A 15982-nucleotide genomic window follows, 5' to 3' on the forward strand; every position below is an offset into this window, starting at 1 on the left:
AGTTATTCACCAGGGAGAAAAATGGTACTTTAAAAGCATCTAGGGTTGAGCTAGATACAGATGCAAAAAGGCATGAGCCTATGTCAATTCCATCAGACATACCACCTATCAACCCACCAGAATACCAAATGGAGGTCTGTGCACCTAAGTGGAAAGAGGTAGAGCAGGCTGTGAAAAAAGGGAAGGGCTTGATCATCTCCAGGGCCTAATGGAGTTCCGTACAGAGTGTACAAGAGTGCTTCAGGAGTTCTGCGAATTCTGTGGAAATTGATAAAAGTGGCTTGGGAAAATCAGGTTGTACCTAGAGCATGGCGCAGAGCAGGTGGAGTCTTTATTCCTAAAGAAAAAGATGCTACAAACATCAGTCAGTTTCGTCCTATTTCACTATTAAAAGTTGAAGGTAAGATTTTCTTCAGCATTATTGCCCAGAGATAGTCCACCTACCTATTAAAGAATGGCTTCATTGACACTTCAGTTCAAAAAGCGGGCATTCCGGGGTTCTCAGGATGCTTAGAACACAACAATGTTATCTGGCAACGAATTCAGTCAGCAAAACAGGAGAGGAAGGAGCTCCATGTGACATTCCTGGATTTGGCTAATGCATATGGTTCAGTGCCACATGAGCTTCTTTGGGCAGCATTTGATTTTTTCAGAGTACCAATGTCAATAACAAATTTAGTTAAAGCCTATTTTGGAGATTTGCAATTCAGTTTGTCAACTCAAAAATTCAGCACCGCATGGCAATGCTTAGAGGTTGGAATAATGGCAGGATGCACCATTTCTCCACTGGCTTTTACCCTGGCAATGGAAGTAATCTTTAGGGCATCAAGATGGGTAGTAGGAGGAGAGCGCTTGGCTTCTGGGATGCGACTACCACCAATCAGAGCATACATGGATGACATGACAACCATGACTACAACAGTAGCCTGCACTAATCGGTTATTGGGGAAATTAACAGATAATATTGAATGGGCACGAATGCAATTTAAGCCCTCAAAATCAAGGAGCATCTCGATAGTTAAAGGAAAGGTAGTAGATAAAACATTCTTCATTAATGGTGAGGCAATACCAAGAGTTTCTGAGAAGCCAGTGAAGAGTCTTGGGAGATGGTAAGATGGGGATCTGAAGGACACAGTTCGAGTGGGAGAAGTTAGACGACAAGCAGTGGAAGGGTTGAAGAGCATAAACAGCGGTGCTCTACCAGGCAAACTAAAACTCTGGTTCTTTCAGTTTGGTCTACTGCCAAGGTTGCTGTGGCCACTGACTGTGTACAAGGTTTCTTTGACAACAGGGGATAAGCTGGAAGCGTTAATCAGTTCATACATCAGGAAATGGTTGGGAGTTCCACGCTGCCTCAGCAGAGTGGGACTTAATAGTAAAGGAGTATTGCAGTTGCCAGTCTCTGCTTTAACCGAGGAGTTTAAGTGTGCCAAGGTCAGACTGGAAATGACTTTAGCAGAGTCACGCGACAAATGTGTAAGGGAGGCAGCCCCTGTGGTAAAAACTGGTAGAAAGTGGTCAGCAAAGAAATCTGTAGTAGAGGCAAAGGCTGACCTTCAAATTGGGGATATCGTGGGACAGGTACAGCATGGAAGAGGGGGTTTTGGGGTCAGTTTAGCTCCTCCTAAATGGCAACAAGACAGGCCCAGCTCAAAGTAGGAAGCTATTAGTCAACGGGGTGCGAAAGCAGGAGGAGAGGATGAGATGTATAAAGGCCATTTCCCAGGCTAAGCAGGGAGAGTGGATGAGATGGGAGAGTGTGGAACAACGCAAAATGGGCTGGCAAGACCTTTGGGCAATGGAAGAGAGTAGGATCAGTTTCCTTATTAGGTCAACATATGATGTTCTCCCATCACCGCAGAACCTAAACCTCTGGGTAGGAGAGGATCCCTCTTGTCCTTTGTGTTCATCACCTGCCACATTAAGGCACATTTTGACAGGATGTAAGGTGGCTCTTAGCCAAGGTCGGTTTACTTGGCGCCATGACCAAGTACTGCGATGGTTGGCTTTAGCATTGGAAGGCAAGCGTAGTATGACCAATAAGTTGCCGCCAGTTCTAGCAAAACATTACACACAGAAGACAATATTCCTCCGTCCGGGCGAGCAACCACCAAGAAAAGGTGCTAACACCAATTCTCGCCCAGGAAAACTGGAAGCTGCTAGGGACTGGAAGATGCTGGCTGATCTTGATCAACGGCTTATTTTTCCACCTGAGATTGCCACCACTAACCTACGACCAGATATTGTTTTGTGGTCTGGATCAGCACGCATTGTTCAACTGATAGAGTTAACAGTGCCATGGGAGGATGCGGTAGATGAGGCATATGAGAGGAAGAAATTGCGGTATGCTCATCTGGCCACTGAAGCAGAACAGCGAGGATGGAGAGTCCAGGTTTTTTTAGTGGAAGTGGGTTGTAGAGTGTGCCACAAAATGCCACAGAGTGTGCGGTTCCTCAGAGACATCGGATTCAGTGGCCAAGAGTTGCGTCGCACAGTAAAGAACTTATCTGAAGCAGCAGAAAGGAGCAGCAACTGGCTGTGGTTGAGACGGAAAGATTCTAGCTGGCTGTGTACAGGCCGCCATTCTACGGTTTCGTAGAATTCTTGAAAACTTGAAGAGTCTGTTGGTTTATTTGTATAGGTTGTATAGTACAGTCATTACGTTCCTGTGTATATTGCGTGAATGACGGGTGGTTGGGCAGATATTGTGTTATGCGGTAGGTGGTATGCCATACGGAACCGTTGCCACTGAAACTGCATATTAACGCACCAGAGGGGCTCGACAGCCTTAGTCAAACGGGTTGGCGCGTATGGTTGGGTTGCGGAGAGATTGTGAGATTGTGGTTAGGTCTCAGCAGCAGGAGGGATGTAGAGGTCAGTAAGCTGGGCTGAGTTGAGTGGTGGACGGAGGGGGGTGATTCTGGGACGCCAGAGTCACTGTCGAGCCCTCTTGAGGTGTCGTGGGCTTGTCGACGAAACACAGAGGACGGAAGGTGCCCGCTTGAAAACCCTAGAGATGTCCCCTACTTGGCTCAATGCAGACGGTTGTCACGCTGGTCCACTAGGGAGACCAGACTGTAGTTGCAGCCGTCGTGTGTGCTAACGCGCCAAGTACACTGCAGTCGTTAACGCCGGACAGAAGGGGAGTCACACCACCATATGGAAAGAAGCGTAAATGGGTGAAGCATAGTTTACTGTAAAGCTATGTCTTAGTGTTGCTTATCTTGGCGAAAGCCGAGTACAAATCAGCATGAAGTTTTAACATCTACTCTCGTGTAATGGAAATCATTTTATAAAACATTGATATTGATAAGTGATTACATTGATTTAGACCTACATATATTTTATTTATATAAATCGTTCACATGCAAGTTTGTTATATTTCCTGGTGTCGAAATCAGGGTCATAAAATGTCAGGAAACACGATTCCTGCTGCATATCAATATCCATGATCACTGGATCGTTGGTAAGTTGTAAGAAACACTATATCGAGTCCAACCTTAAGTTTTAACTGATAATTGTTTGTTTTACACTCGTTTTCACAGTTTCCTCTATTAACTCCAGTCACGCAGAAGCTCTTCTGACACTCCGGTGGAGGGAGTGTGTTCCCGCAGGAAAGTGATGTCAATGCATGTTACATGTGCATGTATTTGTCATTTATTTGTTCTGTGTAATGATTTGTCTGTCCTCTTGGGGGCGACATTGTTCTTGTTTTTGTTTTTGTGTTATTAAGGCTTATTGTACTTCTGCGTCGGACCTACGCCGGAGCCTCTACGCTATACACTACGCGTTGGTTTTCATTTAATACTTCTGCGTCGTTGTCCGCGTTAATGCGCAATTACACATGCAGAGGAAGCATGTGAAACCCGAAGGAGGGGTTCTAGCAGACCAATCACAGCTCTTGCATCCGCGTAGAATTGACACGTTATATTTTTGGAGAGGTGCACGTCTGGGTACACCGAAGGGTATGCACGCTACACACAGCCTACCGGTGCTGATCCACTTGTCCGTGCGACACTTCTGTCGCGCCGCACTCAGTAAAGCCCTGCACGGGCCTCAAATCGAGGCCCAAGCCCGGCTCAAGCCCTAGCCCGACCCGTGTCCGACAGCTCATCAAAATTATCAGCCCGACCCGAGTCAGAGCCCTTTTTTTTCTCTCATTACACAGCGACAGCCTGTCCTATTTGCAGCCATTAAAATAGGTCAGTTTTGTTAGTTATGTTTCTTTTCATTTATTTATTGTTAATTTAGACAAATGTTTGGAGCATTTTGTTTTAAATGACGACCAAGCAGCCGAGCCGACAGCGAGTAAAACATGTTTGATCAATTTAGCTTCTCAAAAAAACGCTAATACTTGGCTACAATAAAATCCATAGATATAAAACACTTAAAGCATATCACACAGACAGTTAGTTTAATAAATGCTTATTTATTAAACCACAGTGAGTAAAACAACATTTTTTTGAAATACTGACGCACGCTCAGGCTGCTCGCAGCGCTCGCAAACGAAATGAGCAATAGCCTACAATCTAAACAAATTAAATTAAATTAATTAAAAACAAACTCGCAGGTTATCTTACCTCAAAAAAGCACCACTGAACATGTCCATTCTTTTTTCCAGTAGTTTCCAACAGTTAAACGAAAATAAAGTCCAGTCAAACAAAAAACATATTCTAGTTTCCAAGAGTTAAACGAAAATAAAGTCCAATCAAACAAAAAGTTAGAACAGTCTCTTGTTGTTTTCTCAATATTCTCCATTTCACATGAGGTGAATCGCGGGTCGCGCAGCTCGCGCTGACGACAAGTGTGCGTGCGTGAGACTGTCATGTCAGTGTAATTATAAGTCCAATCGAATGAAAAACTTCAGTAGCCTAGTTTCCAACAGTTAAATGAAAATAAAGTTCAATCAAACGAAAAACATCAGTAGTTTCCAACAGTTAAACGAAAATAAAGTTCAATCAAATGAAAAACATCAGTAGTTTCCAACAGTTAAACGAAAATAAAGTTCAATCAAATGAAAAACATCAGTAGTTTCCAACAGTTAAACGAAAATAGTCCAATCAAACGAAAAGCTAGAACAGTCTCTCACTGTTTTCTCTTAATATTCTCCATTTCACATGAGATGAATCGCGGGTCGTGCAGCTCGCGCTGACGAGAAGTGTGCGTGCGTGAGACTGTCATCTCAGTCATATGTCAGTGTAATTATAAGATAGGTTAAAAACAGAACAGATTATGAAATGTCTTTTTATGTTTGTTTTTCTATCGTCGACGTCAACTTCTCATATTTTCTTTTAATTAATGTCTAAAAATATAAAAACGATAACCCAAAAAAGGCCCGAGGCCCGGCCCGCATGTGAACTATGACGTGAAAATTGGCCCGAAGCCCGGCCCTAGGGGCGTAAATAAGTCGGGGCCCGTCAGGCTCGGGCTGAAATGCAGGGCTTTACCGCACTCCACTTTATTCCTATGGGTGACGTCAAGCGACTATGTCGCGCCCGCAAAGCATTCCGGGAAGGCGGCGCTTCATTTTGAAAATTGTCGCGAGTCAAAAAGCTGGCCGATGCCCATCTTTATGCAAATGAATTCCGTTGAACGCGACGCGACTATCCAATAGAAGTAGAGCATATGGAGACGGGGGGGGGGGGGGGGGAGTCTCTCGCAGATCCTCTTTTCTGATACGCAACATTTCCCGCTCGGTCAAAACCACGCCCATGGTGGTAAACAGGAACGCCCATCAACGTACAAATGTGGGGGAGACGTCGTGACACCACGCGACAGTCGTGTCGGACAAGTGGATCAGCACTGTACGACGTAGCTACGGTGTGAGTTCGACGCAGAAGTATAAATTGGGCTTAAGGAGGAACTGATTGCCTGCACCTGTGGATCGTGAAGGTTTGGAATAAGAAGTCTGAGGAAGGATTTTCCCCGTGACTGATTTCAAGAATTCGAACCTGCAATAAAAACTCACTAATCTGCAAAGGAGATCTAAGGGACAGAGAGCAGAGCACAACTGGCCCAATCTGATCTCTTCCCCCCCATGCTGGGTTTATGACTCGGCCCACTATCTTCTCCCCTTCAGGGCTCATTCAGGCATGCAAGTCTCACAAACCTCCTGCCTCCAGCTTTGTGATGTGAGGGCAAAATAAATACTTCTGGTGCGAGTGGTAAAGGTGTTTCATTCCCGCAGCAGCAGAACAGGCAGAAAAAGAAAACAATGCCTGTTCTTCTGTTGCGAGAAATGCCCCAATAAAGATTGTTGATAACCATTTGTCTTTATCCCCCAAACTTAGGCATGACCACTTGGGTCACGAGAAAGGGTCCAACAAAGGCTGAATAAATATTTGGGTGCTAGATGTTTATTGTCCTTTTATGTTCTTGGGTATTTAAAGAGAATTGGCAAACCACGCAAGGAAGCATCTGTAAACCGAACTTCCCACACTGTTGCTGTGTGTCTCTATTGCCAGGTATGCTGACTCTTTTAAACTAATTTGGATATTGCATTTTGAATTATTTTTGTATTTTATGCTGATCAGTTATGTATTGTGTATTCTTTTTAATCCTTTCAATTGATTTTTAACTATGCCTGGCAAAATAAATGTTACATCCTGATTTACTCTTAAGTATTCTGAAATCATTATTTTAGTAGATTATAGGCGGCTGGTGCTACCGCAAATCTTGCAGGGTAGGTCAAACTAAAGGTGCATGTATGAATGGAGCAGTAGGCACATCATCTGAAGACCTTTTGATTTCTGTCTAAAACTGATTTAGCAAGTTGTATGGAAATGGCTAAAGTAAACTACACTTTTTTGTACAAGTGTAAAACACAATTTAAAAAGCCCCTTTTGATGTATTATTCATTTTATTTAAATATTTGTTTGTGTGTTTTATTGTGATTTTTCTGTTTTGTTTTGAGCAATGCTCAACCTAAGGCTGAACAATTTCTGTTATACTCAGAGATTTGATTATGTAGCTACCTTGTTTGTGTAACGGGTGTTATATGTATTTATTAATTTCACTCAAAATCTCTCCCTTTGTTATAATTTGTTGGATTTCTTTCATTATTCTTTCGAATTCTTTCATAAGAATTGTATATTCTTTAATTTATTCTTCTAATTTTGATTTATATAAATTGAGATGTCATATTTCTATGGTTATACGGTCATTTTGTAGTGAGCCTTAGTCCCTCCCCTCTGCTACAGGCTCATGGACCTTATTTCGGAAAAAATTTGTAAGGTAGTCAATGGCGAGAGACAACTTATCTTTTTATTCCGTCTGAACTGTGCCCTGAATTACACATATGTTTGTCAATTTAAAAGATAATTATGAAAGTCAAGAAAGTCACAGTTTGTCATAAAACAGAAGAGTAACATTTAGTTTTATGTGAAAATCACTCAATGAACTACATTTCTCGTCTCGCACTATGTACGTCACCAAGCTTGTGTGTGTGTGTGTGCAGTCTGGTACAAAACACACAGGCATGGCGGCATAACGTTACGATTATAACGTTAGATTATAGAAAAAACGACAGACGTTAGCTTCAGTAAAGTTAGAGTTAAAGTTACATCAAACTGCGACTTTCTTGACTTTAAAATGTATCTTTTAAATTGACAAACATCTTATGTGTAATTCAGGGCACAATTCAAACCGGATCCAAATATTGGTTGTCTTTCGCCATTGACTACCATACAATATTTTTCCGAAATAAGGTCACATGGTCCACCGGAAGGAGAGGGACTTAGGCTTTCAATTGTTAAATACGGTGCATGGTTCCTTTAAGACTCATGTTCCGGTTCCGGTTGCTCTCCTTCAGTTCGCGGTAAATGCGACTGAAGAGAGGTGAGTTGAGTAGATGCTCCGTCTAAAAAGTTTGATATGAGCTTTGTTTATTGTAATACAACATGTAATTTTGTTCTAAAATGCACTTTAATCTTATTCAAACATGAAGTTTGTGTGAATGATGTGATGAGTTATAAATGTATTTTCGGAGATAATTTTTTAAGCATGAGTGTGCAAGCTCTGTTGGCTAAAATACTGCCTTTCACTGACAGGCTGAACGGTGAGAGAAAGCCACAGACTCGAGCTTGTTCTGAATCTTTCCTTTTATTCATGCAGGTATATTCTCTTTCATGCTTTTGTTAATATTGTTTTGAATTTATATAAAATGCTTTATTTTTTTATGAAATCTGTTGACAAACACGATTTGATTATGAGAAACTGAAATGCATGTTTATAAAGATGTCAAAAGTGTAAAATGTTTTGGAGTTCGCGGTAAATGCGACTGAAGAGAGGCTGAACGGTGAGAGAAAGCCACAGACTCGAGCTTGTTCTGAATCTTTTCTTTTATTCATGCAGAATAAAATCTGGCCTGAGTAATTTCTGTTGCCCGGTCTCGTTCGTCTATCAACACAACGCAGAGCTAAATGAAGACCGGTCACATTTGTTTGTGTTATGGAAGCAAAAAAAAAAAAAAGAAAGATCTCGTCTCGCGGCGATGACGTCATCACTATCGCGCTCTCCCGTTCAGCCTCTTGAGTGTTCTGAGGTAAACAAATCACGATATGTCGTGGTAAGACAGTTAAAGCAACATTTAAATGGTCATTTCTAAAATGTTTTTCTTTGGGTTCGGCGCTTTTTGTGTGTCTGCTAACTAAAACGATTTTTTTTTAAAGAATAAGATTTTATGATTTGCCTTTAGTTTCTCATTACATACAAATCGGTAAGATGTTAGTGAACTATACTTTGTTGATTACTTTATTAGGCAATCAATCTATATTTAGATTAATATAGCCAAATTACAATGGTTGATAACAATGTGTTATGTCTGTATTACTGCTATTTTGTCTGTATCGTTTGAGAAATAATAGGAATATAAGAGCACTTTTATAGGCTTTCAGCATATATTCCGACTCAGATAGTCTGTTTATAGCAGCAAATACTTAAGTATTATACTTATAAAGTGAGATGATCTGTTGCTGATCCTGAATGGCTTGTTTAAAGTCCCTGTAAAGTCAAAATTAAGTATGTGTTTTGAGTTTGTCACACCACTGAAAAATGTGTTATTAGCCACCCAGCCACATTTGAATGATAAAAAAAGCCGGCAAGTACTTAAAATAAGCTATCAAAATCTTGAAAAAATGAGCAGTAGTCTCTGCTCTCCAATGCTGGGGGCGTGTCCGCTGGCTGCACTGTAACCACGCCCACTCGTGGGAAAGCTGCCATCGACTTACTGTGGACTACCTACTATAATTACTGTATAACATAAGCACACCACACAAGGCAACTTACACTCATTGGTGGGCACGCACTGCCGATGATGGCACCAGTTGTCGGCGCGATGGGAGGATGAAGGCAGAAGCGGGAGATAAGTTAGTCCATTCACCAGTAACGGCGGATTATCAGTGAATCCCAGTTGTCTCCGACGAAAGTTTTTTAAAACTATCCCGTGTAAAATGATCATTACAGAGTAGTGTTAGTTGTGATCCTCAGCTCTCTATCAAGGTGGCTCTTCACAAAATTAATCCACCTCTTCTTGATGTGATCGTATTTAGTAAATTTAAATAAGGACACCAATTTGTTTTGTACATGATCGCATCCAGGTAGTACGCATTTCTGTGACGAAGACATAGCTAACTAGCAAACTGTAGGCTGTAGTAACTAATAATAGTACTGACAGTAACTCGCGATTGAGCGCCAAACTGATGCGAATGTGCTCTATTTATATTGTTAGGGGAGCGGCCAGCCTCAGGGGCTTCAGTGTGTCATCAGGTAGGGGCGGGGCCAGGAGCTCAGGGGCTCCAGTGCGTCATCAGGTAGGGGCGGGGCCAGGAGCTCAGGGGCTCCAGTGCGTCATCAGGTAGGGGCGGGGGCAGGAGCTCAGGGGCTCCAGTGCGTCATCAGGTAGGGGCGGGGCCAGGAGCTCAGGGGCTCCAGTGCGTCATCGGGTAGGGGCGGGGCCAGGAGCTCAGGGGCTCCAGTGCGTCATCAGGTAGGGGCGGGGCCAGGAGCTCAGGGGCTCCAGTGCGTCATCAGGTAGGGGCGGGGCCAGGAGCTCAGGGGCTCCAGTGCGTCATCAGGTAGGGGCGGGGCCAGGAGCTCAGGGGCTCCAGTGCGTCATCAGGTAGGGGCGGGGCCAGGAGCTCAGGGGCTCCAGTGCGTCATCAGGTAGGGGCGGGGCCAGGAGCTCAGGGGCTCCATTGCGTCATCGAGCCCTGTTTTAGACCCGCCCAAAAAATCCGGAAAATAGCAATGGTGAAAAACTGTTTAACGGTCTAACTCCACAATTCAGTACTTCACGATTCACAGTCTTTGTAATATGTTTTAGCAATACATTTCTAACATTTATAATGTGCTTAGAATTTTTTTTTAGAATTGCCTTTACAGGGACTTTAATGAGTATTGATAGTCTATGGATCATGACTATTATCAGAGCAGCTGAAAAGCCTCTTTATTTCATGTCAATAGATCCTGTTTTCACCTCATTAAATAATGCTGATGTCTTCAGATCTGTAAATTGCCACATTAAGCTCATTTTATTGTCAACAGACTTGAGCAAACGACACGATCAGATATTGTGACATCTACAAGATATAGGTAAGTTTAATAACATCGTTTCATTAATCTGTGAAAAACCATGTTCCATATAAACTAAAATAAAAACAAGTCAAACTCAATTGGTGGGTTATTCTTTTCTTGCAAATTTGTATATTTAATTTTTAAGTTTATCTTGTCTTTTTTAATTTTTACATTGTTTATATCTGTTAATTGTTGTACTCTATTTTTTCTATATATTTGCCTATATATTAATGAGAGGTAAAATAAATGTAGGAATAAAGTATGTGGATGAAATTCTTAGAAATAAAAATGTGAATAAGTATAAAACACTTTGCAATTAATAAACATCAGTTATTTTACTATAGATATAGATAAATTAACATTAAATACTTAAAATGTTTGAATTAGAAAAAAACAGACTCAGCGATTTCTTCTTGATTTTGCCAGATCTGCTCCTCCTTCTTCAGTGAAGCTCCTCCTCCTTCTGTGAAGCTCCTCCCACTGCAATTCACCAATAAATGCTGTAATATTCCCATCAGCTACAAGTGAAGACGAGCATCAAACCATCAGGAAGAGCTGAAATCTGCAAACACAGAGTTTATTGAAGGACAGTGAGAACATGACAGATCCAGAACACAGCAGAATGAAACACACTGAAGAACAAAGAGGTTGGTGTTTATTCTTGACTCTTCATTAATGAGGCTGAAGAACAGTGAGGTTATAAAGCAGTTCACCAGATTTAGTGTTTGTAGTAGGAAAAAACAATAAATAACTAAATAAAGCAATAAATAATATAGTCACTTTCTACAGCCGTGTGAAAAAGAAAGTACACCCATTTGAATTCCATGGTTTTACGTATCCGAACATAATAAAAATAAAAATCATTAGGTCAAATTTGGCAAGTACAACTTCAGATTAACAACAACAACATGGTATATCTCACTGCCATTATTTATTTAACAAAAACTAGGCCAACATGAAGCCATGGATGACAAACTAAGTGTTGCTTCCATAGGAATTAAGAGGGTAAGTAGCAGTTAGGCCCTGCTAATCAAATGCTTCAGATTAATTGATCATCAGCAAGTGTGACCAACTCTATAAAAGCAGAAGTTTTGGCAGTCTGCTGGTCTGGAGCATAGTTGCTGCACAAAGCTTTGTTTACAAGCTAAGTAATAGGTTAGCAATAAAACGTTGCATGGAAAATCGCAAATTCGATTCGTGCCGAATGAAAGAGGTAAGTGCGCCCATAAATTTAAGCTTTGTATTCTGCTTTGCAATCTGGTCACCCAATTTTCTAAGAATTTAACAATACTCCATTAGTTATTCCACTGGATTTCTTTTCTCAAATCTTCACTCACGTCTCACCCGTTTTCGCCATAAAGGTTTCCTCCTTTCGTTTGCTTTTAAAGAGTTAGTTCAACCAAAAATGAAAATTCTGTCATTAATTACTCGCCCTCAAGTCGTTCCAATCCCGTAAGAGTTTCGTTCATCTTCTGCAGACAAAATGAAGATATTTTTGTTCAAATCTGAGAGCTTTCTGTCCCTCCATAGACAGTTGCACAACTGACACTTTGATGCTTTCATAAAGTTCATAAAGAGATTAAACTAATTCATATGAATTGAGTGGTTTAGTCCAAATTATCTGAAGAGACTCAATCGCTTTATATGATGAACAGGGGCCTCATTTATAAAACTTTGCGTAGGATTTGCGTCAGAAGTGGCGTACGGATGAAACATAGGACGTGCGTACGCACAGAAATATTCGGATTTATAAAACAGTGCGCACGCACATCCTACGCATTTTTCCCTTAATAAATCACAATCAATTCTAAATATAGCGCAGCTTTTACGGCTTCATGTCACGCCCATAGTTGCCCATAAATAGTCCATGAAACGCCCACAAGTTAATATTCATCGATTGCGAAATCATGGCAAACACAGAGAGGAAATCAAAAAAACGTAACTTCACTTAATGTGAAGTAGAAGTTATTGTTGGCGAGGTGGAAAAGAGGAGAAAAATGTTGTTTGGAGGGCACAGTGTGGGCATTACTAATGTCAAAAAGCCACTTGAGTGGCAAAAGGTTGCTGACGCTGTAAATGCTGTAGCCTCACAACATCGGACTGTGGCCGAAATAAAAAAGAAATGGTCGGACATTTGCCTCATTTGCCAGCAAGTTTTCTTGCCATCTGAAGATGCGTTCACTCCGAATCCTTCCATTTTCCACATCTTCTAAGAGCGAAAGATCAGCCATTGTGCGTCATTAAGCATTGTGACGGGGCATTTTATTTCCATCCATTTAATTGCATCTGACAAGCTACAGATGTCGGTTATAATCTACTTGGAAATGGGAAATAGTTAAGCGCAAATGTAATTTCTAGCAGCTTTCTGAATGGGTGAGACATACGTCATACGTTATTTTATCTACAATAAAACAAACTAAAGGCATATGCATTAATACCATGATTCCGTAGCTGATGAAGACATTTTTACTATGAAAACAACTTTCCCCAGTGGACAAATAGTGGACAAATCTATCTATCTATCTATCTATCTGACTGACTGACTGACTGACTGACTGACGAGAATATCAGTTTGACTATATCTGATCCGCCAGACGGACACATTGGCGAGAATATCAGTTTGACTATATCTGATCCGCCAGACGGACACATTGGCGAGAATATCAGTTTGACTATATCTGATCCGCCAGACGGACACATTGGCGAGAATATCAGTTTGACTATATCTGATCCGCCAGACGGACACATTGGCGAGAATATCAGTTTGACTATATCTGATCCGCCAGACGGACACATTGGCGAGAATATCAGTTTGACTATATCTGATCCGCCAGACGGACACATTGGCGAGAATATCAGTTTGACTATATCTGATCCGCCAGACGGACACATTGGCGAGAATATCAGTTTGACTATATCTGATCCGCCAGACGGACACATTGGCGAGAATATCAGTTTGACTATATCTGATCCGCCAGACGGACACATTGGCGAGAATATCAGTTTGACTATATCTGATCCGCCAGACGGACACATTGGCGAGAATATCAGTTTGACTATATCTGATCCGCCAGACGGACACATTGGCGAGAATATCAGTTTGACTATATCTGATCCGCCAGACGGACACATTGGCGAGAATATCAGTTTGACTATATCTGATCCGCCAGACGGACACATTGGCGAGAATATCAGTTTGACTATATCTGATCCGCCAGACGGACACATTGGCGAGAATATCTGTTTGACTATATCTGATCCGCCAGACGGACACATTGGCGAGAATATCAGTTTGACTATATCTGATCCGCCAGACGGACACATTGGCGAGAATATCTGTTTGACTATATCTGATCCGCCAGACGGACACATTGGCGAGAATATCAGTTTGACTATATCTGATCCGCCAGACGGACACATTGGCGAGAATATCAGTTTGACTATATCTGATCCGCCAGACGGACACATTGGCGAGAATATCAGTTTGACTATATCTGATCCGCCAGACGGACACATTGGCGAGAATATCAGTTTGACTATATCTGATCCGCCAGACGGACACATTGGCGAGAATATCAGTTTGACTATATCTGATCCGCCAGACGGACACATTGGCGAGAATATCAGTTTGACTATATCTGATCCGCCAGACGGACACATTGGCGAGAATATCAGTTTGACTATATCTGAACCGCCAGACGGACACATTGGCGAGAATATCAGTTTGACTATATCTGATCCGCCAGACGGACACATTGGCGAGAATATCAGTTTGACTATATCTGATCCGCCAGACGGACACATTGGCGAGAATATCAGTTTGACTATATCTGATCCGCCAGACGGACACATTGGCGAGAATATCAGTTTGACTATATCTGATCCGCCAGACGGACACATTGGCGAGAATATCAGTTTGACTATATCTGATCCGCCAGACGGACACATTGGCGAGAATATCAGTTTGACTATATCTGATCCGCCAGACGGACACATTGGCGAGAATATCAGTTTGACTATATCTGATCCGCCAGACGGACACATTGGCGAGAATATCAGTTTGACTATATCTGATCCGCCAGACGGACACATTGGCGAGAATATCAGTTTGACTATATCTGATCCGCCAGACGGACACATTGGCGAGAATATCAGTTTGACTATATCTGATCCGCCAGACGGACACATTGGCGAGAATATCAGTTTGACTATATCTGATCCGCCAGACGGACACATTGGCGAGAATATCAGTTTGACTATATCTGATCCGCCAGACGGACACATTGGCGAGAATATCAGTTTGACTATATCTGATCCGCCAGACGGACACATTGGCGAGAATATCAGTTTGACTATATCTGATCCGCCAGACGGACACATTGGCGAGAATATCAGTTTGACTATATCTGATCCGCCAGACGGACACATTGGCGAGAATATCAGTTTGACTATATCTGATCCGCCAGACGGACACATTGGCGAGAATATCAGTTTTGTACATTATTCCGTTCTGTTTACCATCTTATTTATGAGGATGAATTGTATATAGGCATGTGCCGGTATCAAATTTTCATGCTGCGATTAATTGATTGAGCTTTTATCACGGTATACGGTATTATCACGATATTTTAATTGCACAAGAAAAACAGACGGATTGGGGGTATCAAAAAAAACTTGCATCACAATGTGTAATTGTGATTGTCAAAACATTAATTTTATTTTTTAGTGACAACATGTTATAATGTTTACATGGTACAGTTACTGAGGCTACTGTTTTTACTATTTATTTAACACAATTTTCATGATTTCAATTAAATTCTTGGATTTAATTTCAATCTTGATTCAATATTGACTCATTTGGATAAATATTAGGTAGGCTACAGTAGATAGCCTGCATTTAAATGTTTCTCAAGAAAAAATATATCTCACATAATGCTGTAAACATACAGAGAGAAATTAAATATAATGCATACAATATAAATGTAATAATAATATAAATATAAAAATGTAATATGCTGTAATTTTCATTATAATAACAATTATATAATGACAAGTAAACATATATTAAAATATGTAATATAGTGCACATATTTAGCAAAATAATCCTCTCTATAGCTATTTTCTTATAGTCAACTAACATTAAATGGCTTTCCTGAGGTAAATGTAACGTTCTGTGACATAATTGTTCTCCTGCAGTGTTATTGACCTCTTTCCGTGGTTGAAAAACACTGATTGATCGAAAGTACGTACCTTTCGGTGGGTTGTACTGTATCTTTAATAAAAAGTAACTGATGATCTGTTTACTTGAACTGAGGCACGCGATCTGTCACGTCACATTTACAAGCACCAAAACAGTATTTATTGTCTGAATTTCGTTATAAAACCTGAGAGCTGATATTTTTTTCATATC

At 41.2% G+C, this 15982-nt stretch overlaps 1 protein-coding gene and 1 pseudogene across 4 annotated transcripts in view; both read left to right on the forward strand.

Moving 5' to 3' along the window:
* Nucleotides 1–15982, forward strand: part of LOC143735705 (uncharacterized) — a 153731-nt gene that overhangs the window by 24396 nt on the left and 113353 nt on the right. Inside the window, exon 1 of one of the 3 annotated variants that reach the window (XM_077225876.1) lies at nucleotides 11009–11219. The exons of the other annotated variants lie outside the window; for them this stretch is intronic. Coding sequence (XP_077081991.1) covers nucleotides 11171–11219 — 49 coding nt within the window. The 5' untranslated portion in view covers nucleotides 11009–11170. Of the gene's footprint in view, nucleotides 1–11008; nucleotides 11220–15982 lie in introns of those variants that run through there. 3 annotated transcript variants of the gene reach the window in all.
* Nucleotides 1–15982, forward strand: part of LOC143735704 (uncharacterized) — a 224720-nt pseudogene that overhangs the window by 24375 nt on the left and 184363 nt on the right. The gene's annotated exons all lie outside the window — the stretch shown is intronic.

The sequence above is a fragment of the Siphateles boraxobius genome, unplaced genomic scaffold (genome assembly GCF_051911475.1).
Source record: "Siphateles boraxobius isolate OS27281-9 unplaced genomic scaffold, OSU_SipBor_1 13, whole genome shotgun sequence".
NCBI lineage: Eukaryota > Metazoa > Chordata > Actinopteri > Cypriniformes > Leuciscidae > Siphateles > Siphateles boraxobius.